The 23,824-nt window shown below is 49.2% G+C and overlaps 2 protein-coding genes across 9 annotated transcripts in view; one reads left to right on the top strand and one right to left on the bottom strand.

Annotated features, from left to right (window-relative positions):
* NINL (ninein like) overlaps nt 1-15,880 on the top strand; it is a 138,892-nt gene extending 123,012 nt beyond the window's left edge. For 6 of the 8 annotated variants that reach the window (XM_055104955.2, XM_034947653.3, XM_063600942.1 and 3 more), the window contains 6 exons: nt 1,585-1,654; nt 6,767-6,925; nt 7,685-7,798; nt 10,793-10,963; nt 12,792-12,905; nt 14,937-15,880. In XM_055104955.2, the coding sequence (XP_054960930.1) occupies nt 1,585-1,654; nt 6,767-6,925; nt 7,685-7,798; nt 10,793-10,963; nt 12,792-12,905; nt 14,937-15,128 (820 nt within the window). In that variant the 3' untranslated portion in view covers nt 15,129-15,880. The other 2 variants (XR_010110975.1, XM_063600943.1) reach the window with 2 other exon arrangements.
* Nucleotides 15,881-19,997: 4,117 nt separating this feature from the next.
* GINS1 (GINS complex subunit 1) overlaps nt 19,998-23,824 on the bottom strand; it is a 41,200-nt gene continuing 37,373 nt past the window's right edge. Inside the window, exon 7 of the mRNA XM_003805362.6 lies at nt 19,998-22,636. Within this exon, the coding sequence (XP_003805410.2) occupies nt 22,568-22,636 (69 nt within the window). The 3' untranslated portion in view covers nt 19,998-22,567. The remainder of the gene's footprint in view (nt 22,637-23,824) is intronic.

Raw genomic sequence — 23,824 nt, 5'->3', positions numbered from 1 at the left:
GGGACAGGGCAGTGGGGCACCCACCAGTGAGAGTTGGGGGACAGGGCAGTGGGGCACCCACCAGTGAGAGTCGGGGGACAGGGCAAGGGGGGACTCACCAGTGAGAGTCAGGGGACAGGGCAGTGGGGCACCCACCAGTGAGAGTCAAGGGACAGGACAGTGGGGCACCCACCAGTGAGAGTCGGGGGACAGGGCAGTGGGGCGCCCACCAGTGAGAGTCGGGACAGGGTAGGGGGGTGCCCACCAGTGAGAGTCGGGGGACAGGGCAGGGGGGCGCCCACCAGTGACAGTCAGGGGACAGGGCAGAGGGGCGCCCACCAGTGAGAATTGGGGGACAGGGCAGGGGGGCGCCCACCAGTGACAGGGGACAGGGCAGAGGGGCGCCCACCAGTGAGAATTAGGAGACAGGGCAGGGGGGCGCCCACCAGTGAGAGTCAGGGGACAGGGCAGAGGGGCACAGACCAGTGACAGGGGACAGGGCAGGGGGGTGCGCACCAGTGAGAGTCGGGGGACAGGGCAGGGCAGTGCCAACCAGTGACAGTCGGGGGACAGGGCAGGGGGGTGCCCCCCAGTGACAGTCAGGGGTCAGGGCAGAGGGGTGCCCACCAGTGAGAGTCAGGGGACAGGACAGGGGGCACCCACCAGTGAGAGTCGGGGGACAGAGCAGGGAGGCCACCAGTGAGAGTCAGTGGGGACAGGGAGGCCACCAGTGAGAGTTGGGGGACCAGACGGGGGGCCACCCATCAGTGAGAGTCAAGGGACTGAGCAGGGGGGTGCCTGTCAGTGAGAGTTGGCGGGGACAGAGCAGGGGGCATCCATCAGTGAGAGTCGGGGGACAGAGCAGGAGTGTCCCCTCAGTGCAAGGTGGGGAAGGGCTGGGACTGAGGAAAGGAGAATGTGTGTTCTGGGGAGGGTGACTTTCTGCTGTCACTACTGTAGCCATATCCAAGGACAATTGTTTGGCCTTTTTTTTTCCCCAAGTATGCATCTCAAGGTGAGCTTAGTTCTCATAGACAGTAATTCTGAAATGATGGAATTGCCATGGTGATTAAAGTAGCGAGTCCCAAGCAGGGATTGCCCTTCCATGACAGCACTTCCGAAATCTCAAAGCTAGTTTTCCTTTAGAAACCATTTTTTCTCTGGTTTTCTTGAGTCTGTGAGGACCCTGCTGATGGCATACCTCCGGAGATGCCAGGCTGTTTCGGTCTCTATTCACTCTGCTGAGTGTGAAGTGTTATGTGTTTTACAAAAGAAATATTCATGTATTTGATTGAGGAATGTCATGCAGGGTGTGCGTTCTTACAGTGCTGGCAGTGTAGATTACTAGAGGCTCTCTAGTAATCCGACAGTTTCACATTCCTAAAGTCTTCGTGGTTTGGGATAAACCATGGAGGACGGGATCGTCGTCTTCATTAGCAGTGGCAACAGCAGGGACTGAGAGGGGCTGGAGAATGCCAGGGGCAGGTGTGGGCGTCTCTGCTGTGGCTACAAACCCCCATGCTGCTCTTACCCTGGGTGCTGACCAGGAAAGAAGGCACTGGTTGGTCACAAGTGGTATCACTGTTAATTGTGCTTCTTCAACAGGAAGGAAATTGAGGTTTTAAAGAAAGACAAGGAAAAGGCCTGCTCTGAGATGGAGGTGCTCAACAGACAGGTGACGTATCGACGCCTGGCATGGAGCTCATGCCACCATTCCTTTTTTTCATTATTTTGAAATCATTTTAAACTTACAAAAGGAAGTAGAGAACATTCTTCTAAAAGACTTGAGAGTGAGTTGCTGACCGGCCCCCAGGCCCCATCAAAGTCAGACACTAAACACGGCTGTGAAGACCCCTGCCCCAGTCAGATCTGCCGGTGGTCCCAAGGATGTTCAGAATCATGTGGCACGCAGTAGTTGGGACCACAGGCATCCCCTGCAGGGTCCCTTTGGTGTTTTGATCTAGAAACTGTGAGCAGCTTCTCACAGACGCTGGCAGGCAGGCACTGTCTGTGTTGTGAGTGCCTGAGGCTCTGCACTGGCCCGAGGCCCAGCTGCTTGTGGAGATGACCCGCCTGGGGAGCCGCACGCCAGCATGCTCAGCCCATCTTTTGTGTTTTTAGTAGAGACGGGGTCTCACTATGTTGCCAAGGCTGCTCTCAAACTCCTGGCCTCAAGCAATCCTCCAGCTTTGGCCTCCCAAAATGCTGGGATTATAGGTGTCAAACACTGCCTGGACACTCCCCAAATTTTGGGGGGTTTTTTTGAGACACATTATCACTCTGTCACCCAGGCTGGAGTGCAGTGGTGCGATCTTGGCTCACTGCAACCTCCACCTCCCAGGTTCAAGCAATTCTTCTACCTCAGCCTCCAGGGTAGCTGGGATTGCAGGCATGTACCACCATGCCTGGCTAATTTTTATATTATTAGTAGAGACAGGGTTTCACCATGTTGGCCAGGCTGGTCTCGAACTCCTGACCTCAAGCTATCCGTTGGCCTTGGCCTCCCAAATTGCTGGGATTACAGGTGTGAGCCACTGTACCCGGCTTACCCCAAAAATTTTACCATGAAAAACTTTAAACACAGGAAAGTTGAAACAATATAGAGTGATCATCCACATACATTACATTACATCCACATACATCCACAACATTAATGCAACTGTTATCCGCATTGCTGCGTGCACTTTAGTTCTGTTCATATCTATATATTTCACGTGTGCATGTGTATGTGTGTGTTCTGAACCATTTGAAGACAAGTTACAGGCCGGGTGCGGTGCCTCATACCTATAATCCCTGCATTTTGGGAGGCCAAGGTGGGCGGATCACTTGAGCCCAGGAGTTCAAGACCAGCCTGGGCAACATGACAAAACCCCATCTCTACAAAAAAAAGAAAAATCAGCTGAGTATGCCGCCATGTGCCTATAGTCCCAGCTACTCAGGAGGTTGAGGTGGGAGGATGGCTTGAGCCTGGGAGGTTGAGGCTACAGTAAGTAGAGATCGTACCACTGCACTCCAGCCTGACAGAGTGAGACCCTGTCTCTAATAATAATAATAATAATAATAATAATAATAATAGAAAATAAGTTCCAGATGTCATGATACTCCACTTCTCAATATTTCAACAGGCATCTCTTAAAAGGAAGTGCATCTCCCACCTCGCCACACTGAAGGAGTGCTGTCACACTTAAGAAACTTAGCAGTAGTTATCTCATATCAGTATTCAGACCATATTCTCATTTTTTCAGTTATTAAAAAGTGTCCTGCACAACAAGGTTTCTGGCAGTAGGGTGCAGCTGGGGGTGCCACATTGTGTGTAACTATGACTCTGTTCAGCCATGTTTAGCTATCAGATCAACTTGCTGGCATAAACCAGCCACTTGAGTGCATTCATGGCACCTGTGGGTCAGGCATTCAGACAAACACAGCCTTGACGGCCGTCCCTGCTCTGTGATGTGGGGTCTCGGCTGGGAAGACTGGACAGTTGGGGTGACCTAATGGCCAGGGTTGGAGTCGTCGGGGACCCCTTCTGCTTGTGTCTGTCTGGGGCCTCTCCTCATGGGGCTGGACCTGGAGGGAGTGTCGTGGGGGGTGTCAGGGAGCTAGTGTTCCAGGGCAGCTGGTGGGAGGCGCACGGCTCCCAAGCCCTCCTCGGAAGTCACTCTACGTTATTCCCACTGAGTCCCTGGAGCCGCGGGGGAGGCTTCTCTGATGGGCAAGTGTTCAGGTCACATTTCAGAAGAGGATGTGGGATGGAAGAGGCTTCTGGAGGCTTATTTGGACAACACATCCCCTGCATGGTCCCTTTGGTGTTTTGATCTGGAAGACCTGTTTTTCCCCATGACACTGGCTTTTGGAAGAGCCCCAGTAGTGGTCCCGTGGGCCATCCCACATTCTGGATCTGTCCAGTTGTTTTCTGAGAGTGTAGGCTACTCTGGTCGTATGTCACTTGTCTGCCTTGTAAACTGGAAATTAGGCCTAAAGGCTGGAGCAGATGCAGAGTGAACATATTTGACACAGATGTCATTTGTTTTAACACACACCCAGGAGACAGCTGCTGACATCTCATGTTGGCTTCTGCAGTGAAAGCCAGATGAATGCAAGTTCAAAATTAAGAGGTGGCCAGCGTGAACGCCACCAGGAGCAGATAGCATCTCTGCCTCCTGATGCAGCTCCCTGCACAGTGTCTGCCCAGGAACTTGTCACCCGAGTCACAAGGAAGCACCAGACAAACCCCAAATGGGAGGGGGTGGAACTGTATTTGTCAAAAAATGTCAAAGTCATGAGAGACAGAGGCTGAGGAGACATTCCACATTTGAGGAGGCTGAAACAGCTGGACAGGGCCCAGCTGATCCTGTGCTGGGAAGGATGCTGCCAGGCTCGTTGACAAAATGAAGTGTGGGGACATCGAGGCCACTGTCCTGAAGCAGTAGCTGCACAGCAGCCGCATGAGAGCTGCTGTCCCCGGGAGGCAGGCGGCTGTGGAGAAGGGAAGACATCATGTGTGCGCCTGTGTGTGTAGGGGGCAAAGCAGATTGGGGGGGTGTTGTCGGCTAGGAGCTGGGATGGAAGGCAGGTTGGTTTCCCTGGTGATGTTCTAGTCTTGAAACTGTTCAAGTCTGAAATTATTTCCAAATGAAGAGTTTTTTGTGTGTTTGTTTGTTTGTTTTGAGATGGAGTCTTGTTCTGTCACTCTGGCTGGAGTGCAGTGGTGCAATATCAGCTCACTGCAACCTCTGCCTCCCGGGTTCAATCGATTCTCCTGCCTCAGCCTCCCAAGTAGCTGGGACTACAGGTGTGTGCCACCAAGCCCGGCTAATTTTTGTATTTTTTTTTTTTTTTTTTTTTTTTTTGAGACGGAGTCTCGCTGTGTCTCCCAGGTTGGAGTGCAGTGGCGCGATCTCGGCTCACTGCAAGCTCCGCCTCCCAGGTTCATGCCATTCTCCTGCCTCAGCCTCCCAAGTAGCTGGGACTACAGGCGCCCGCCAACACGCCCGGCTAATTTTTTGTATTTTTAGTAGAAACGGGGTTTCACCGTGTTAGCCAAGATGGTCTCGATCTCCTGATAATTTTTGTATTTTTAGTGGAGATGGGGTTTTGCCATGTTGGCCAGGCTGGTCTCAAACTCCTGACCTCAGGTGATCCTTCCACCTCGGCCTCCCAAAGCGCTGGTATTACAGGCATGAGCCACCACGCCCAGCCACCAAATGAAGAGTTTAAATGTTAAAGGTGAATAGAAGAAAATCCACTATTGTGTTTATCTCAAGAACTGAAGGAAGATTCCATTTCTACTCATGAAATCAAGGCTGTCTTTAGAGGACAAGGTGAATGTGTGTCAGTATTAAAACAATTCTAATTTTCACAATAAAATGTCATAAAACACATGAGCTCTATACCATACACAACTGCCACACGCTTATGTCGTGGTGGAAGCTTCTCTTAACCTGAGGCTTGAGGTTCTAGGGAAGAGATGAGGTGAGGTTAATTTGCAAGGAATTGCATGAGAAAAATGCGTGGACTCCCTAATCTTGAGTAAATCCAAATGGAAAAACGTCCCAGTTTTCTTACATGCCTGTAAAACCTGTAGAAGCAAAGGCAGTGGCTGTGGGCGTCATTCTGGGAAGGTGACGTGTACGTGGTCGATTGTGCTGAGAGCGGGTCAGAGGACATCACTCCAAACCCCCAAGAGCTGCGGTAGGAAAAAGCAAGTAAGCAGAAATATGGTTGCATGAAGATGTTCCTGACAGGTGGCTGCAGACAGCAGAGCCTCCGTGGTCCAGACCGCAGGGCCACTTTCCTGCCGCTGTCACTGCACTGCGCCCTCACAGGTTCCCCTCATGAACGTTTGCTGAAATCCATTGTCTGTGGGAGGTGCTATTGAGAAAAAGCAAAACATACAATTTGATGAACCTATGTACCCTGCCAAGAGCTACGCTTGTGTGTTCAATGACGGAGATCAGAGGAGACTTAAGAGATTCATGTACCTCAAGTTTAAATAGGTTGCTTTTTTGTTAAAATTGCCATATATTTTTAAATATATTAAAATAATCATGGAGGAAATGAGAAAAACGTGAAAGGTCTTCCAAACAGTGGTTTGGACGGTCATGGCGTATACTCCCTTCTGGTGGCCTAGATGTGTGTGTGTTTTTCCTAGGGGCTGGAGCAGGGCTTTCTGTCCTCGGCACTGGTGACATTTGGGGCCAAATCATCTGTGTTGTAGGGTGTCAAGTGCCCCCATGCCTCCATCTCCAGCTGTGATCACCAAAAATACCTGGAGACATTGCCAGACATTTCCTCAGGAGCAAAGTTGTACCTGGTTGAGAGCAATTACAATGATATGAATTGAGCTGCTGGCTTAAAAGTATTTTAGGGGGCAAGGTGGGGCTGGGCTCAGTGGCCCACACCTATAATCCCAGCACTTTGGGAGGCTGAGATGGGAAGATCCCTTGAGGCTAGGAGTTCAGGACCAGCTTTGGCAACACAGCTAGAGACCCTGTCTCGACCAAAAAACAAAACTAGGTGGGAGTGGTGACGTGTGCCTGTGGTCCCAGCTACTTGGGAGGCTGAGGTGGGAGGATCGCCTGAGCCTAGGAGGTCATGGCTGCAGTGAACCATGAATGTGCCACCGCACTCCAGCCGGGGCAACAGAGCGAGAACCTGTCTTGAAAAACAAAACAAAACAAAACAAATGACTACTTAATAAAAATATAGCCAATGATGGGCAAATGTATATATAAAATGAAAATTAAAAACATTTTTTTCTTATGTATTTAAAAACTTTTTCCCCCAGAATCAGAACTACAAGGATCAATTATCCCAGCTCAATGTCAGGGTTCTTCAACTGGGACAGGAGGCTTCTACCCACCAGGCCCAAAACGAGGAGCATCGTGTGACCATTCAGATGTTAACACAGAGCCTGGAGGAGGTGGTGCGCAGCGGGCAGCAGCAGGTGGGTGGCCTCAGCCGCAGGCAGCTCCACCCGGGCTCCCCTGGAGGCTGGGAGCTGCAGGGTGGGGAGGCGGCTGCAAATAGGTCAGGACATGCGCTGAGGAGCCTGGAGGGAAGTGAGGGACTTCCCAAGCATGCCTTGGAGAAGTAGGTGGACTGTGCTGTGTTGGCAAATCCCAGTATCTAAAGAAAATAGCAGAATAGCTTTATGTGCTGCTGACAGAGGAGTGAATTGGTACAAAGTTCCCCGAGGGCAGTTTGGCAAAATACACACTTAGAGGCTGAAGAAAGTCCACATGCCTTGACTTCACGATTCCGATGGGGATGTTCCCGAGAGCCTTGTGGAAGGATGCAGCTGCAGCATTTTCCTTGCTGTGCTGTTTATGATAGCAAAGCAGAACTGAAATCGGCCAAGTCACCAACAGAAGCTGAGGGAGTTACTGGATCACAGCACAGCCACTGAAAACCATGTTTTCAAATCATAACTAATGCCCCAGGAAACGCTCCCGCTGCAGTGAGGAGAAGGCACTTCCTGCAGTGCGTGGCGCACCTGACACTGTCTCACCAGGGAGATGCGTGTGTGTAGAGGAGGGGCCGGGGAGTGACTGCAGGACACAGGGCCGGCCTTGGTTGGTGGGTTCACAGGGATTTAAATTTTGTACTTTTTTTCTTTTCTGTAATTTTCTGAGGTTTCTGCACGAATTACATACCAGACTCTTCAGATACTTCTTGACTTGTGCAATTGATTTTTTAAAAACAGAGTGACCAAATCCAAAAACTTAGAGTTGAACTTGAATGCCTGAATCAGGAACATCAGAGCCTGCAGCTGCCATGGTCAGAGCTGACCCAGACCCTTGAGGAAAGTCAAGACCAGGTGGGTGTGAGCGATGGCTGGAGGCACTGGGTCCAGTCCCACCCGGGAGCAGCATCACCGCAGTGCCAACGGTGTTGCCAGGCCTCCTCCAGCCCAGAGAAGTAGTTGCGCTGCTGGGCACAGCTGTCCAGGTGCTTACCGGGCCAGGACCAAAGCTGCTCCCAGTGCAGGGTTGGTTTGACTGTCAGCAAGCCCCGTGAAGAGTAGTGACTGTTTACTCCCGAGGGAAGGAGTGCAGGCACCATGCCTGTGGGTGAGCCCTCCACAGAATGGAGGAGCCAGAGACAAGCCTGGGGACTGTGTCGTCAGAACCAAGGCAGCAGGCTCCAGCCCTGGGAGTGGGGTGACATGGGCACTCATGGGCATGCATGACACTGGCCTCTGCACACGCCTCCAGGTGCCACATCTGCTGGCCCCACAGATGAGAGGCGCGGGAGGTGCAGACACAGGAGGCTGGGCTATGGTGGCAGGGGCTCGTGGTCCAGGACAGACAGGTGTGTGCAGGGGCAGCCGAGCAGGGGCCTCAGGGAGGGGAGCCGGCTCGGGATGCTTGTGGAGGGGGTGGCTCAAGGGAGAGGAGAAGAGCAGGTGTGTAGCGGCCAAAGGTGCCCAGAGGGCGAGTGCCCAATGTGGACACAGGTGCGGGGCACACTTGGAAGCTTGGCTACAGAGAGGAAAGGGGGCTGTGGGAAAGGGTCTCTCCCCACCTGCCTGTGAGGCTCGGCTGAGCCTCTGCACCTGGTACCCCCCGGCGCTGGCCCTGGCGCCCTGTGCAGAGGCACCCCCTAGACGTCCTGAGGCACAGAGGGGTCAGCTGGGCATGGACCCCAGAGCTTTCTGAGGCGCTGTTGGGGCTCCCATAGGCTCTTGGCCTTGCAGCTACAGGCTGTCAGTTTTCCAGAGGTGCTCTGCCTATTTGGGGCACCCTTCTCTACTTTTGAGTCTAAAAGGAACCCTGGAAAATTGCCTGGGCCAGTTCGAGTCCTTTGAGGTGAGGAGTAAGGCCACCTGAAAAGGCCAGCACTTCCTCAGCACCTGGCGCTGGGAGGCATCGCTGGGGCCAAGGGAGAGCATTCCACACCCCTGGGGCCACGCCTGCCACCAGCCTCTCAGTTGGGAAGCACCTCACCAAGTCTGTCCTTGCAGCCATGTGGGTCACCCCTTCTTCCTCGTGATTTAGAGGAAGACGCTCCCCCAAAGCACGTGGCTTCCAGTCAGCATCAGGAAGCTGGGGGCTTCCAGGGTAGCTCAGGACACTCTGGAAAAGGCAGATGGGGCTTCCTAAGAGTGGCCACGAGAGGCTGGGCCTGAAGCTGATGTGTTTGCCGTTTCCATGTGGGAGGGAAGCTAGGGCAGTCACTGTCATGCCCATGTGTGGTTCAGGAGGAAGGCCCCAGAGGCCAGAGCAGACAAGAGGGATGGGGCCTCGTAGAGGAGCTCAGAGGGCGGAGGGTCTCCCAGGGGAGCTCAGAGGGCAAAGGGATGGGGACTCACAGGGCCCTCTCCACGGGAAGGACAGGAAGGGTGGCTGCACTCAGGATGGGAGATGATGCCCCCGCGTCTGCCGCTCTGCCTCACTCCAGCACCCAGAACACAAATGTCCTTGTTTCCAGTGCTCCCCTGGGGACGTCTTTCCCTGTCCCTGTGACTGTCAAGGTCTGTAGATGTGGCCCGTCTCGCGTTGCCAAGGAAGGAGATGAAGAGGACTGGATGGCTCTCCATTCAGTAGATGTTTACAGGCTGCCCACCATGGGCAGAGATCCCCCTTGGGCTGGACCCTGGCCATGCTGTGGAGCGGCTTAATTAGTGGGGGTTCGGTCCCAGGATGGCTGTGAGGGGTGGTGCAGTCCAAGGACCTGCAAGCATCAGAGCCCAGGGAGTTGGGGTGCCGGGCCAGAGCCTTCCTGGGTGGGTAGATGTGCTTGACGCGTGGGAGTCCCGCAGGCCTGGGGGGCAGCAGCCAGAGTGACCATCTGAGACGAGCCTTCGGGAGAAGGCTGCATTTGGTGGAGATGCTATTTAGAACTGGTTCTTCCCTCCTTTTCTGTCTCAAACCATAAGCTGCCTTCCAGGGCCTGGAAAATGTGGAGTGCAGGTGTGTCTCTCTGGGGTGACCCCCGTCCTGAAGAAGGGTGAGCTTTACAGTGATGACCTGGCCCCCCCAAGACAGGCCCCCAGCTCGGCTGAGTCAGTGCAGGGACTACTGAAGGGAAGCCGGGCCTGGCAGTGCGGGCGCAGGGCGTTGCCTTCCCTCTTCCTCCACCATGTGGTGAGGTCAGGCCCGGCCCAAACATGACCCCGATGGAGCGTGCGTGATTCCTACTCCGTCTTGGGGTCTCAGGTGAGTAAGGGGTGGCGTGGCCAGTTCTTATAGGGTGCCAAAGAAATCCTGGTGAAGCCTCCAGTCAACTGGATGTAAATTGTATTTGGATCTTGCTTCGAGCTGCTTCGTTAAAGGGGCTGGCATAGTGGTGCACAGTTTACTGTAACAGCTCAGCCCACCTCCAGCAGACAGTGCCATCCAGGAAACCAGGCGCTGCCAGGAATTCCAGCCCTGGCCCCACCTTCCCTTCAGCAGTCCGTGTTGTCTGGGTAGTCTGTGGCCAGTGTAGCCCTGTTGCAGAGTGAGGTCTCCGCTGAAAGGAGAACTGGCGTGGGTCGTTGTTTGAAAAGAATCAGGCCCCAGCGAGGTTCACTGGAAGCTAACACTGGCTGCAGCAGAATCTGGGTCTGACAGGAGGTCAGCGTCACCATTTTGAGGGTGATGGACATGTTTTCTGCACTCTAGCACTGTATGGAAGCGCTGGCTGACAGCAGCCTGGCTGTCCGAATTCCAAAGAAATGGGCTCCTTCTAAATATTCAGGTGCTGCTGCATACTCGGGAGCACATGCTTTCCTTGCCCTTGCAGGTGGGGGTGTCCTTGGTTGGAGAGGGTGCTCCTCTGTGCCGCGTCTCAGCAGCCCCACCAGAGCTGTCTCCCCTTCCCCATGCAGGTGCAGGGAGCTCACCTGAGGCTGAGGCAGGCCCAGGCCCAGCACTTGCAGGAGGTCCGGCAGCTGCAGGAGCAGATGGGCCGGCTGGTGCCCCAGGACCGTGTGGCCGAGCTGCAGCGCCTGCTCAGCCTTCAGGGAGAGCAGGCCAGGAGGTGCCTGGATGCACAGCGGGTGAGTGGGGATGCAGCGAGAGATGGCTGACGAGATGAGGAGGAGGGTGAGGCGGGCCCACCGGTCCTCAGTTACCCAGAAGCTGCACAAGTGTGAATACATGAGTCACGTATGTAGCATGTCAGATGGTAAGGAAGGCTGTAGGGAGAGGGGCAGTGTGGTTTTAAACAGGGTGGCCAGACAAGGCCTCACAGGTGGCCCCTGAGATGGTGAGACCTGAATGGGGTGAAGGAGCGGTGGCGCCATGTGGCAGGGGAGCAGCAGAGGCCCTGGGGTAGGGGGTACTTGGCATGTTCCAGGGGAACAGGGACCGGAGGCCGAGGGCAGAGAGCAGAGGGTGACAGACTGGGCCCGGCAGGTGCCGTGGGCCGTGCAGGTGGTGGGAGATGGGAGACAGTAGCTCGGAGCACAGACTGTGGAGGGTGGGATCCCGCCCACTACCTCCCAGCTGAGTGACCTTGGGTAAGTGAACCTCTCTGTGCCTCAGTTTCCTCATCTGTAAAGTCCTGCTAGCAGTAGTGTCCACCTAAAAGGCTTATTGGGAGGCATCAATGGGTTGGCGACTTTAAAGCACTTGAAGGGTCCCCAGCACAGCTGTGCCCTATGCAGGAGTTTAATTCAAAAGTCTGAGAGAATAACTCACTCCTGAAATTCCCAACATAGTTCATAGTTCATCAGGGACAGACTTCAGGAGAGATCAGGAACCAGAGGGCAGGGGACACCCTCATGAGAAAGGAATTGGCGCACGACTTGAAAAGTGGGTAACATTTGATGTTTGTAAAGTGTAAGTTCTAACGAAGAACAACCTTGTAACATCACACAAAGGGGTCAAGCTAAAGTTAAGTGATGCTACATTATTGACAAAACAAAGTTAAGGAGAATCCCCCTAGAAGAATACACTAACACAGCGAGGGAAGCTCACTTTGGAGTTATTTATGGTTAAAATCTTAGGACCAGTTCTCTGAGGACAAATGAGTCTGCTGATTCTCCCTGAACTGCAAAGAGAAAGGAAAGCTGTGTGGTTTGGGCCAGAACATATTTTTGTTTTGTTTTGTTTTGTTTTTTGAGACAGAGTCTGACTCTGTTGCCAGGCTGGAGTGCAGTGGCGTAATCTTGGCTTACTGCAACGTTCGCCTCCTGTGTTCAAGCAATTCCCCTCCCTCAGCCTCCTGAGTAGCTGGGACTACAGGCACGCATCACCATGCCCAGCTAATTTTTTGTATTTTAGTAGAAATAGGGTTTCACCGTGCTGCCCAGGCTGGTCTCGAACTCCTGAGCTCAGGTAATCCGCCCGCCTCAGACTCCCAAAGTGCTAGGATTACAGTTGTGAACCACTGCACCTGGCTTTTTTTTTTTTTTTTTTTTTTTTTTTTGAGATGGAGTCTCACTCTCTCACCAGGCTGGAATGCAGTGGTGCTATTTCGGCTCACAGCAACCTCTGCCTCTTGGGTTCAAGTGATTCTCCTGCCTCAGCCTCCCGAGTAGCTGGGACTACAGGTGCACACTACCACGCCCAGCTAATTTTTTTTTTTTTTTGAGACTGAGTCTCGCTCTGTCACCTAGGCTGGAGTGCCACTGCAACCTCCACCTCCTGGGTTCAAGTGATTCTCCTGCCTCAGCCTCCCAAGTAGCTGGGATTACAGGTACGCACCACCACACATGGCTAATTTTTCTATTTTTTTTTAGTAGAGATGGGGTTTCACCATGTTGGCCAGGTTGGTCTCAAACTCCTGACCTCAGGTGATCCGCCCGCCTCGGCCTCCCAAAGTGCTGGGATTACAGGCATGAGCCACCACGCCCGGCCACCTGCAACCTTCTTTTATGGCAGGAAGAACATGAGAAACAGCTGAAAGCCACAGAAGAGCGGGTGGAAGAGGCGGAGATGATTCTGAAGAATATGGAAATGCTCCTCCAAGAGAAAGTGGATAAGCTGAAGGAGCAGGTGAGTGATGGGCGCTGCTGCTTTCGTGTTCACGTCCTCTTCTGAACACTCTCCACTTTTATGGGTGTGCAGGTAGCTAATACAGGAAAAGGCTGTCTTGTCACAGAATTCCAGGGAACTAAATGTATACCCTACACTGCAGGTGCACATTCATTTATTTTCCTCCGGGAATGGTTTTAAGATCTGTCCTTTGGGTGTTCACATACACTCAGAAAGGACTCATCCGTTCATTTGTTCATGTAGTCATTCAGGCATCCCCAAGCACCTCTGGTCTAAGCTTTCCCAGGTAGACCTGAGATGAGCAGGGCTGAGCCTGCATCCCAGACCTAACCCTCTGGAGACAGAGGCAGATGCTTCCATAGAGCATACATGACCTCGGGCCATGATGAGTGCTCTGAAAATGAGAGAATAGAGGTGGAAGGAGCCGGTGGGGTGGTCAAGGCCACTTTGAAGAGCCAGCATTTGGTCAGATGCCCAGTGACCAGCACAGGAACGTCCAGCTGTGTCCCCAGCAGAGGCCAGGTGGCATTTGGAAGGCTCACTGGGTGGGAGATGCACACATCTCCTCGTGTCTGGGGGACTCCGAGGAGGGTGCATTCCAGGCAGCGGACAGCCATGGAGGAGGACGCCATGGCTGGTGTGAACTGGTAGGGCTCAGGTAGGCAGTGCCTGTCGTGTGTATCCTAGAAGCCAAGGTCAGGGGTTTGGGTTTTATCATAATGGCAGTTAGAAGGCATAGGGAGATTTTAAGTAAAAGCATGACAGGATCTATCTTTTAAAAGAAACCATACTAGGGAAAAAGTCACTTGGGCTACTATAAGGAGCAAAGACCAAAAATGAGGCGCCATAACTCACCTGGTCTGTAGATGTTCGAAGTCCAACTCAGCAGGTGGGAACTGACGTGCAGCAGTGCTGTGCCCCGAGGGCTGATGGCACAGGGTGTGGGTGGACCCCACGGGTGTGGGGTGCACACACAGAAGAGGCCCGGCCACGGACCACATTCAGTGTTAGGATTAAGAGAAATATGAAAACCTGGAGAAGTATTTTTGCTCCATCGTGATCCAGTATGGTTTGGTCTACATGAGGGATCCTGAGCTCAGCCCAAGCTAGACAAGGCATTTGTGGAAGGTTCCTAGTCCCTCCCTGGGGCCACCCGTCCTTGCCCAGCTTCCTCCCCTACTGGTGCCCCCAGTCCCTCTCACCCTTTCTCCCTGGCACACACCCACAGTCCTCAGTTGCCCGTCTCGCCAGCAACACCTGACTTCTGGTTCAATCCTGTGGCTCCTGCACACCTGCCCTGGCCCTGAGCACAGGCCACAGCCCGGGGCCTCAGTACTGCCTGTCCTGTGCCTGCTCCCTCCCCCTGCTTCCCTTGGCTCATGGCCTTGCTGACATCACAGCCAGTAGAGCATACGCAGATGAACCTGTTCCACACTCTGACCGTCCCAGGGCCTTTTGAGGACTGGCCACTTTTGCCTGAAGTCCTTGTTTCACAGCACAAAGCTGCCTCAAGTTTTCTCCATCACATAGCCCAGCAGATTCTCAATTTCCTCTCATGCCAGGGTAACAAAACTTGTCATTATAATCCAGTATTTGTGTCAGATTTCTTTTTTTTTTGGAGACAGAGTCTTGCTCTGTCGCCCAGGCTGGATGGAGTGTAGTGGTGCGATCTCTGCTCACTGCAAGCTCCATCTCCTGGGTTCACACCATTCTCCTGCCTCAGCCTCCCGGGTAGCTGGGACTACAGGCGCCCGCCACCACGCCCAGCTAAATTTTTTGTATTTTTTAGTAGAGATGGGGTTTCACCGTGTTCGTCAGGATGGTCTCGATCTCCTGACCTTGGGATCTGCCCACCTCAGCCTCCCAAAGTGCTGGGATTACAGGCGTGAACCACTGCCCCCGGCCTTGGGTCAGATTTCTAAGAGCCCAAAACTGTGGTTTGCATAAACCTGGGAGGATAAAAGAGAGCAGGCTGATCTGTAGCATTTCTCCACCGGCCTCATGCAAAGCATGGCTTCCTCCCCTCTCTAGTTTGAAAAGAACACGAAGTCCGACCTGCTGCTGAAGGAGCTGTACGTGGAGAACGCCCACCTGGTGAGAGCACTTCAGGCCACCGAGGAGAAGCAGCGAGGCGCCGAGAAACAAAGCCGCCTCTTGGAAGAAAAAGTTCGCGCTCTCAACAAACTCGTCAGTAGGATTGCCCCCGCAGCCCTCTCTGTGTAAAGACGGATTATTTTCTAGGATTCATTCGAAAGCACATCTTTTAAATTAAGCCACTGTGCTGCCTTAGATTCCGTGGGTCATGAGCCATGAGTCCTGGGACATCTGAGGACTGGGATTCTTTGTTCACCCCGCAGATAGTTAATGAATGGTCTGCCCTGGGCAAGATGGAGGTGGGGGCTGGGGGAATATGCATGTTGCAGAAGCCGGCGTTTTCATTAGCGGTCCTGAGTAATTTCCCTTGGCAAAATTCCCAGTTTTGCCACTCGCTGGAGCCAGATCCTGGGAGCTGTCAGCAAGGAGCAGGTAAGTGAGCAGTTACGGACAGCACTTTCCATGTGGTGCTTCCGACCCTGGCTGCCGGATTGAAATGTAAAGTCAGGGCTCTGTACAGTTTTGCCATTTCACTGTTCTGCTTTAAGCTTAGGTTATTAGAACTCTTGGTGGAGGGTGCGTACACACATTCCAGAAAAGGCTTCACTCACTGGGAACGTCAACCCAGCGAGAAAGGAGGGGAAGCCCCTTCTCCGGGGACCTTATCTGTGGACTCAGGGATGATGGTGTTTATTGCAAATGCACAATCTTTTTCCCATTGAAATGTCGTCACACTGGAAATTGTACTATATGTAAAAAAAAAAAAGTATAGTTTTATATTTGAAATGTATGCAAATTATGGCCATATGGCTGATTGGAATGTACTACTGTAATATAAAAAGTCACTGTATTTGCAATAAATTCTTTTCTATTAAAATTGACTTCTAAGTTTGTTTTTAATTTTTTAAACTATAAAATATTTCAAACATACAGGAAAATAGTTATATAAGAAACACCCATGTGCCCGTCAACATATCTAGTAAGAATAATATCCTGCCACAGCACTGTGGAGGGCGGGAGCCTGTTCTGTTCTCAGCCTCCTCCCTCTTCCCGGGGCAGCTGCCATCCCAAAGCTGGCATGTCTTCTCCTTTCTGCAGGAGAAAAATGTCACAGCACCGTGGAAAGATAACAAAGCCTGGAACAGATGGAAAGGTCGGTTCTTTGGAAGATTCGGCAACATGAAGTTGACTGGTTCTTCAAAGTTTACTGATAAATGTAATTAATCCCAATAGAAATACAGACGTTACATGCCCCAATCAACCCCAGAATTGGATAAGACATTCTAAAGTTTTTAAATACAACTAAATAAGCAAACAAAACAATTAGGAAAACTCTGAAGAAAGAAGAGCAATGTATGGGGACTAGTTCTACCAGTTATTAATATGTAAGTCCTAATACAGTTTATGTTACATGGGTGTATGCATTTGTCAAAACTCATTGAGGAGTACACTTCTTCATTCACTTTGGGCTTCTGTCTGAGACTGGAGTAACGTGATTGGAGTAACCAGGAGACCTGAACAACATTATCAATCTACTGACATCTAGAACCCACCACACGACACCAGCAGAAGCAAATGCAGCCAAACACTTACCAAGACAGACCATATCCTGGGCCAACAAATCTCAAAAAATTACGAAGATTCAAGCCATACAATGTATGTACTGTGACCACAATGGAATTAAATTAGAAATCTATCCCCCAATACGAAGCTGGAAACCATCATTCTCAGCAAACTGTCACAAGGACAGAAAACCAAACACCGCATGTTCTCACTCATAGGTGGGAATTGAAAAATGAGAACACTTGGACACAGGAAGGGGAACATCACACACCCGGGCCTGTCCTGGGGTTGGGGGGGGGATAGCATTAGGAGCTATACCTAATGTAAATGATGAGTTAATGGGTGCAGCACACCAACGTGGCACATGGATGCATATGTAACAAAACTGCACATTGTGCACATGTACCCTAGAACTTAAAGTATAATAAAAAATAAAAATAAAAAATGAGGTAAAGTGAAATAAATAAATAATTACATGTGCCCTGAAAAAAAATATATATATATCCCCCAATATTTGGAAACTGAACAACATACTGCTGAATAACGCATGAGGCAAAGAAGAGATAAGAGGGGAAATTGGGAAATATCCTGGATTGAATGGAAATGAAAACACAATATATCAAAATTTGTGGGGTAGAGTGAAAGCATTACTTAGGGGAAAAGTCTTAGCACCAAACACCCAGGTTAGAAGAAAGGTCTCAAATCAACGACTTGAGCTTCTACCTTAAATAATTAGACAAAGAAGAGCAAATTAAACCCAAAGTCAAAAGAAAAGAAAATGATGATGATCACAGCAGAAACCAAGGAACGGAAAAGATTGGCCGTGCCATGCTGCAGGCTAGAGCTGCTGTGTTAAGTTTGGTTGGCACGGCCACACTCAGTTACAGATTCCCTACGTCCACAGATTCCCTACGCCTGCTTCGTGCTCCAGCAGCAGCACGGAGCGGCTGTTAACAGGTCATGTGGCCCACAAAGCCTAATACACAGAAAACATTTGTTGACCCTTGAAATAGAAAACAAAGAATAGAGAAAGTAAACCAAAGACATGTTCTTTCAGAAGATTAGTAAAACTGATAAACTTCTAGTCCAGTCAGAATAAAAGAAAAGAAAAACTAATATCAAAAATGAGAAGTGATATCACTACAGGTGATACCACTATAGTCTACAGATATACAAGCATCATAGGGCAATATTATGAAGAACATTTTTATTTTTTGAGACAGGGTCTCACTGTTGCCCAGGCTGGAGTGCAGTGGCATGATTATAGCTCACTGCAGCCTCCAATTCCCGCCTCAGCCTCCTGAGTAGCTGAGACTACAGGTGCACAGCACCACACCTGGCAATTTTTTTTTTTTTCCTGACGTCTCACTATGTTGCCCGGGCTGGTCTCAAACTCCTGAGCTCAAGCGATCCTTCTGACTTGGCCTCCCAAAGTGCTGGGATTGCAGGCGTGAGCCACCGTGCCCAGCCCATGAACAACTTTATATAAATAAATTTGGTAACTTAGATAAAATGGAGAATACATAAATTGCCAAAGCTCATTCGAGAAAAAAAATGGATAACCAAAATAGCCATGTATTTATTAAGCCAAAACTGTGGTTAAGCTTCCCACAAAGAAACTTCGGGCCTAGATGGCTTAAATATGAACTCTATAAACATTTAAGAAATAAATAATACCAAGTATATAAAACGTATGATAGATATATTGATTTCGTCCATGGCTCCTTGTCCGTAACTCCCATGGCCTTCGTTGCAGTCTGTTGTAATGCTTGGGCATTTTAGGCCTCAGAAGACAATCTCTTTCTGCCCTTCTGCCCTCCTTTCACCTGCTCCTTTTCCCGCCTTTCTTTCTTGGAGCTGGCCATAAAGAAATTCTCTGTGATCAGAAGGGGCACTGCCCCATACTCTGAAAGAAGAAATGCAGCAGAGGCTAAGAACCTGAGCAGACGGGCCTGGCTGAATGGCGCCAGACTATGAGCATTAGATCATACCCTCTTAGTCCAATCGTCTCTCTGCTTGGTTGTCGATCATGCCTAACTAATGAGATTTCTATAAAAGGCCCAAAAGGACAGGGTGTGGAGAGCTTCCGGATTGCTGAACATATGGAGGCTGCTGGAGGGTGGTGAGCATCGAAGCTCCATATCCTTTCCCCATACCTTACCCTATGCATCGCTTCCATTTGGGTCCTTTCATCTGCGTATTTTACCATATCCTTTATAATAAACCAGTAAGCTTAAGTGTTTCTGAGTTCTGTGAGCTGCTCAAGCAAATTAATTGAATCCAAAGAGGGGGGCATGGGAACTCCAACTTGAAGCTAGTTGGTCAGAATCTCAGAGGCCCACACTTGTGGCTGGTGTCTCAAGGGAGGGCAGTCTTGGACTGAGCCCTGACCCTGTGGGATCTGACGCTATCTCCAGGTAGTGTCGGAACTGAAGTAGAAGTAGACACACCTGCTGTCCACTGCAGAGCTTGGTATGTGGGGAAAACCCCCATGCATTTGGTCACAGTCTTCTGTGTTGTTGTTAAGTGACAGAACAGTTTTTTTTTCTATTTAGAAAACTCTTCCAAAAAACTGAATAGGAGGGATTATTTTCCCAAGAACACCACAGACCAATATTTCTCATGCACACTGATGCAAAAATTCTACAAAAAAATTTCAAATAAAATCTTACAAAAAGGAGAATATATCATGACCAGGTGTGGTTTATGCCAGGAATCCAGGGTAGGTTTAACATTGAAAACTCAATCGATCAATCAACCACTGTAATTCACCAGACTAACAAACTAAAAGACAAAACCATCTCAACAGATGCAGAAAAAAGATATGACAAAATCCAGCATCCATTTCTGACTTTTAAAAAAATTCTCAGTAAACTAGGTGTATTAGTCTTCTTATGCTGCTAATAAAGACATACTGGAGAGTGGGTAATTTATAAAGGAAAGAGATTTAATTGACAGTTCCACATGGCTGGGGAGGCCTCACAATCACAGCATAAGGCAAATGGATAGGGACCAAAGTCATGTCTTACATGGTGGCAGGCAAAAGAGCATGTCCAGGGGAACTCCCATTTATAAAACCATCAGATCTCGTGAGACTTATTGACTAACACCAGAAAAGTATGGGGAAAACTACCCCCTTGATTCAATTATTTCACCTGGCCCTGCCCTTGACACATGGGAATTATTACAATTCAAGTTGAGATGTGGGTAGGGACACAGCCAAACCATATCACTAGGAATAGGAGGGAACTTCCTACCCCAATAAAGGGCATCTACAAACAACTTAAGAGCTAACATCGTAATAGTGAAAGACTGTTTTCCTTCTTAGATCAGGAACAAGATAGGGGTGTCTTCTCTGACCACATATATTTAGTACTCTACTGGAAGTTCTAACCAATGCCATCAGGCAAGAAAAATAAATAAAAGGCATTCAGATTAGAAAGGAAGGAGTAAAACTCTTTATTCATAGAACACATGACTGTTGATGTAATCTACAAAAACACCATGAGAACTCCGTTTAGCAAGGCTGAAGGATACAAGTTCAACATCAATTGTATTTCTATTTACTAGCAACAAGCGGTTAGAATTTGAAATTTTAAAATACCATTTAGCATCAAAACTATGAAATGCTGACATGGTAGACCTGTACACTGAAAACTACAAAAGATTATTAAGAGAAACAGAAGACAAAACATTAATACCTAGGAAGACAGACCTTGTTTATAGGCCAGAAGACTCAATATTATTAAGATGTCAATTCTCCCAACAGTTTTATATAAATTCAATGCAATCTCAATCAAGGTGCCCAACAGGGGTTTTTGTTGTTGTTGTTGTTGTTGTTGTAGAAATTGACAAGTTGATCCTAATTTCTTTTTGAGATAGAGTCTCACTTTGTCACCCAGGCTGGAGTACAGTGGTGTGATCTCAGCTCACTGCAGCCTTGACCTCCGGGGCTCAAGTGATCCTCCCACCTCAGCCTGCCATGTAGCTGGGACTACAGGCATGCACCACCACACCTGGCTAATTTTTTGTATTTTTTGTAGAGACGGAGTTTTGCCATAGGCCCGGGCTGGTCTGGAACTCCTGAGTTCAAGTGATCCACCCATCTAGGCCTCCCAAAGTTCTAGGATTACAGGCATAAGCCACCACACCCTGCCTGTTCCCAAATTTCACATCAAAAGCAAAGGACTTAACATAGCCAAAACAAATCTCAAAAAGAAATGTGGTACACTGGGCCAGCACCAAGGCTCAGGCCTGTAATCCCAGCACATGGGGAGGACGAGGCGAGTGGATTGCTTTAGCTCAGAGTTCAACACAGCCTGACCAACATGGTGAAACCCCATCTCTACAAAAAATACAAACAACAGCAAAAATATGATGCATTAATACTATCTGTTTCAAGAATTATTAGAAAATTACATACACTACATACAAATATGGTATTGGCATTCAGGAGAGAAAAACAGGTCAATGGAACAAAACAGAGTCCTGAAATAAACCCACATATACACTGACAACTACTTTTTAACAAAAATGCAAAGGTGATAGAGCAAAGGGCAGTCCTTTCAAGAAATGGTAGTGAAACAGCTGGATATCTATATTCCCAAGAAAAAGTGAAGGTGGATTGACACCTTGCACCATATAAAAAATTCATTCAAAATGGATCACAGGCTGGGCGCGGTGGCCCACACTTGTAATCCCAAAACTTTGGGAGGCCAAGGTGGGTCACTTGAGGTCAGGAGTTTGAAACCAGCCTGGCCAACATGGTAAAACCCTGTCTCTACTAAAAATACAAAAATTAGCCGGGCGTGGCGGCCTGCGCCTGTAATCCCAGCTACTTGGGAGGCTGAGACAAGAGCATCACTTGAACCCAGGGGATAGAGATTGCAGTGAGCCAAGATCACGCCACTGCACCCCAGCCTGGGTGACAGAACAAGACTCCATCTCAAAACAAAGAAACAAACGAAAAAAGAAAACAAAAAAACGGGTCATAGACCAAAGTATAAAGCTTAAAATTATAACACTTCTAGAAGTAAAAAGGAAAAAAAATTGTGACCTTGGGATGGGAAAAGATTTCTCGGATGCAACACCCAAAGCATAAAAGAACAAACGAATAAACTGGATTTCATCAAAATTTAAAATGTCAGCTGTTTAAAACATACCATTAAAAGACAATCAACTCTTCATGTGACTTTTCAGTCAATCTGAATCTCAGGGAAAACTGTACAAAGTTCCTTCTCTAGCCCCAATTTCACTGTCCCCTTCCAAAGTGGTGATACTGGTGATCACCCCACAGCCACAAGCCACACCAGCCACCATGGTGGAAATGTGCAAAATCCATGTGTGTCCTTCCTTCCCAAATAGCCAGGTGATAAATTAGTATGTCATTAAACATTACATACACTGAAAATTTCTACAGATCATCATCTTCACTTGCATGTGATTTGAAAATGTGTATCTCAGAAATTCAGCTCTCTAGCTTGTACAATACACATGACCAGAAAACAAGACACACAGGATCTACCTTCTTCCTGTCCAGCCAAGTGACTGATTATTTAAGAGATTCAAATGTAACCATGTTTACTTTCATTTAAAAAACACACTGTAACAACTGTAGGAATGCTGTGATTACAGATACAGCTTATTAGAAAAAGGAGTAGGGGCCGGGTGCAGTGGCTCACGCCTGTGATCTCAACACTTTGAGAAGCTAAGGTGGGAGGACTGCTTGAGGCCAGGAGTTTGAGACCAGCTTGGGCAACATAGTGAGACACTGTCTCTACAAAACAAAACCAAAACCAAAAAGGAGTAGGAAGAATAGTGTAAAACATTAAAAAAAGAAAGTCCTTAATAGTTAGCAAATTATACTTCTTAGCCAAGTATTCTTAGTTATCTTAAACAATGTCTATAGCTTCTAAAATCAAAGAGGGAGGTGAAGGGAGGGTGGAGAGAGTGAGTACAGAGGAGTCCATGAGTTGAGTGAAGCCTGGAAGTGCCTCGGTACATGGTCATGACAGGATGTGCTCCAGGACTCCTTGTCTGATCAGCTGCTCACATTTCCATCGAGGTAAAAAGTGCTGAGGGGACAAGAAGGGATGGAGAAAGAGTAAAATAAATGATTGGGAAAGAATTTGAAATTATTTCTTGTATCATTAAAAAGTAGCACTGATTAGTTTTCAAACTCCAACAAGTAAGTAGCTGAAAGTTAAACTTAAGGGGCTGGGTATGGTGGCTCATGCCTGTAATCCCAACACTTTGGGACACCAAGGTAGGCGGATCACCTGAGGTCGGGGGTTCAAGACCAGCCTGACCCACATGGAGAAACCGCGTCTCTACTAAAAAATACAAAGTTGGCCCAGGGGCGGTGGATCACGCCTATAATCCCAGCACTTTGGGAGGCCGAGGCGGGTGGATCACGAGGTCAGGAGATCAAGACCATCCTGGCTAACACGGTGAAACCCCGTCTCTACTAAAAATGCAAAAAAATTAGCCAGGCGTGGTGGCGGGCGCCTGTAGTCCCAGCTACTCAGGAGGCTGAGGCAGGAGAATGGTGTGAACCCGGGAGGCAGAGCTTGCAGTGAGCCGAGACCGTGCCACTGCACTCTAGCTTGGGCAACAGAGCGAGACTCTGTCACAAAAAAAAAAAAAAAAAAAAAATTAGCCAGGCGTGGTGGCGCATGCCTGTAATCCCAGCTACACAGGAGGCTGAGGCGGGAGAATCACTTGAACCTGGGGGTCAGCAGAGATTGTGCCATTGCACTCCAGCCTGGGCAACAAGAGCAAAACTCCATCTCAAAAAAAAAAAGTTAAACTATATTTGCTGTTTTAATCCATTGAAATTGATTCCATTTAGAGCTGTATGGAATTCTGACTTTTACAAATGAATCCAGTTTGCTTAAGTTCAATTCAACTAAGACTTCTGAATTCTAGTAGGTATTGTACTTAGTGTTTATATTTTTTAAATTTATGCACAGAGAAATCCAGATAGGTGCGATTTGGATTATCACTGGCTCAACAGCCTATCAAGAAGACCCATGAAATGCTCATTTCTCCATAAAACCTGTTCTTGGATTTCAGAGTCTGAACATTCTTCTAATAACAAGTGACAACTTTCCTCCTGTATTTCTCAAGGTTGAAAAGTATTCATGACCCACCGCGTGGGTGCTATTCACATGGTACGTGGAAAGATGCCGGTACCCAGGTATTGCTTGTCCTGTGTCTTCCTAAGAGGACATCGCTCTTGCTCTGAGGGAACCAGGGGCAGG

This window comes from Pan paniscus, chromosome 21 (genome assembly GCF_029289425.2).
Source record: "Pan paniscus chromosome 21, NHGRI_mPanPan1-v2.0_pri, whole genome shotgun sequence".
Classification (NCBI taxonomy): Eukaryota; Metazoa; Chordata; class Mammalia; order Primates; family Hominidae; genus Pan; species Pan paniscus.
The sequence above is the reverse complement of the archived record's forward strand: the minus strand, read 5'-3'. Positions and strand labels throughout refer to the sequence as shown.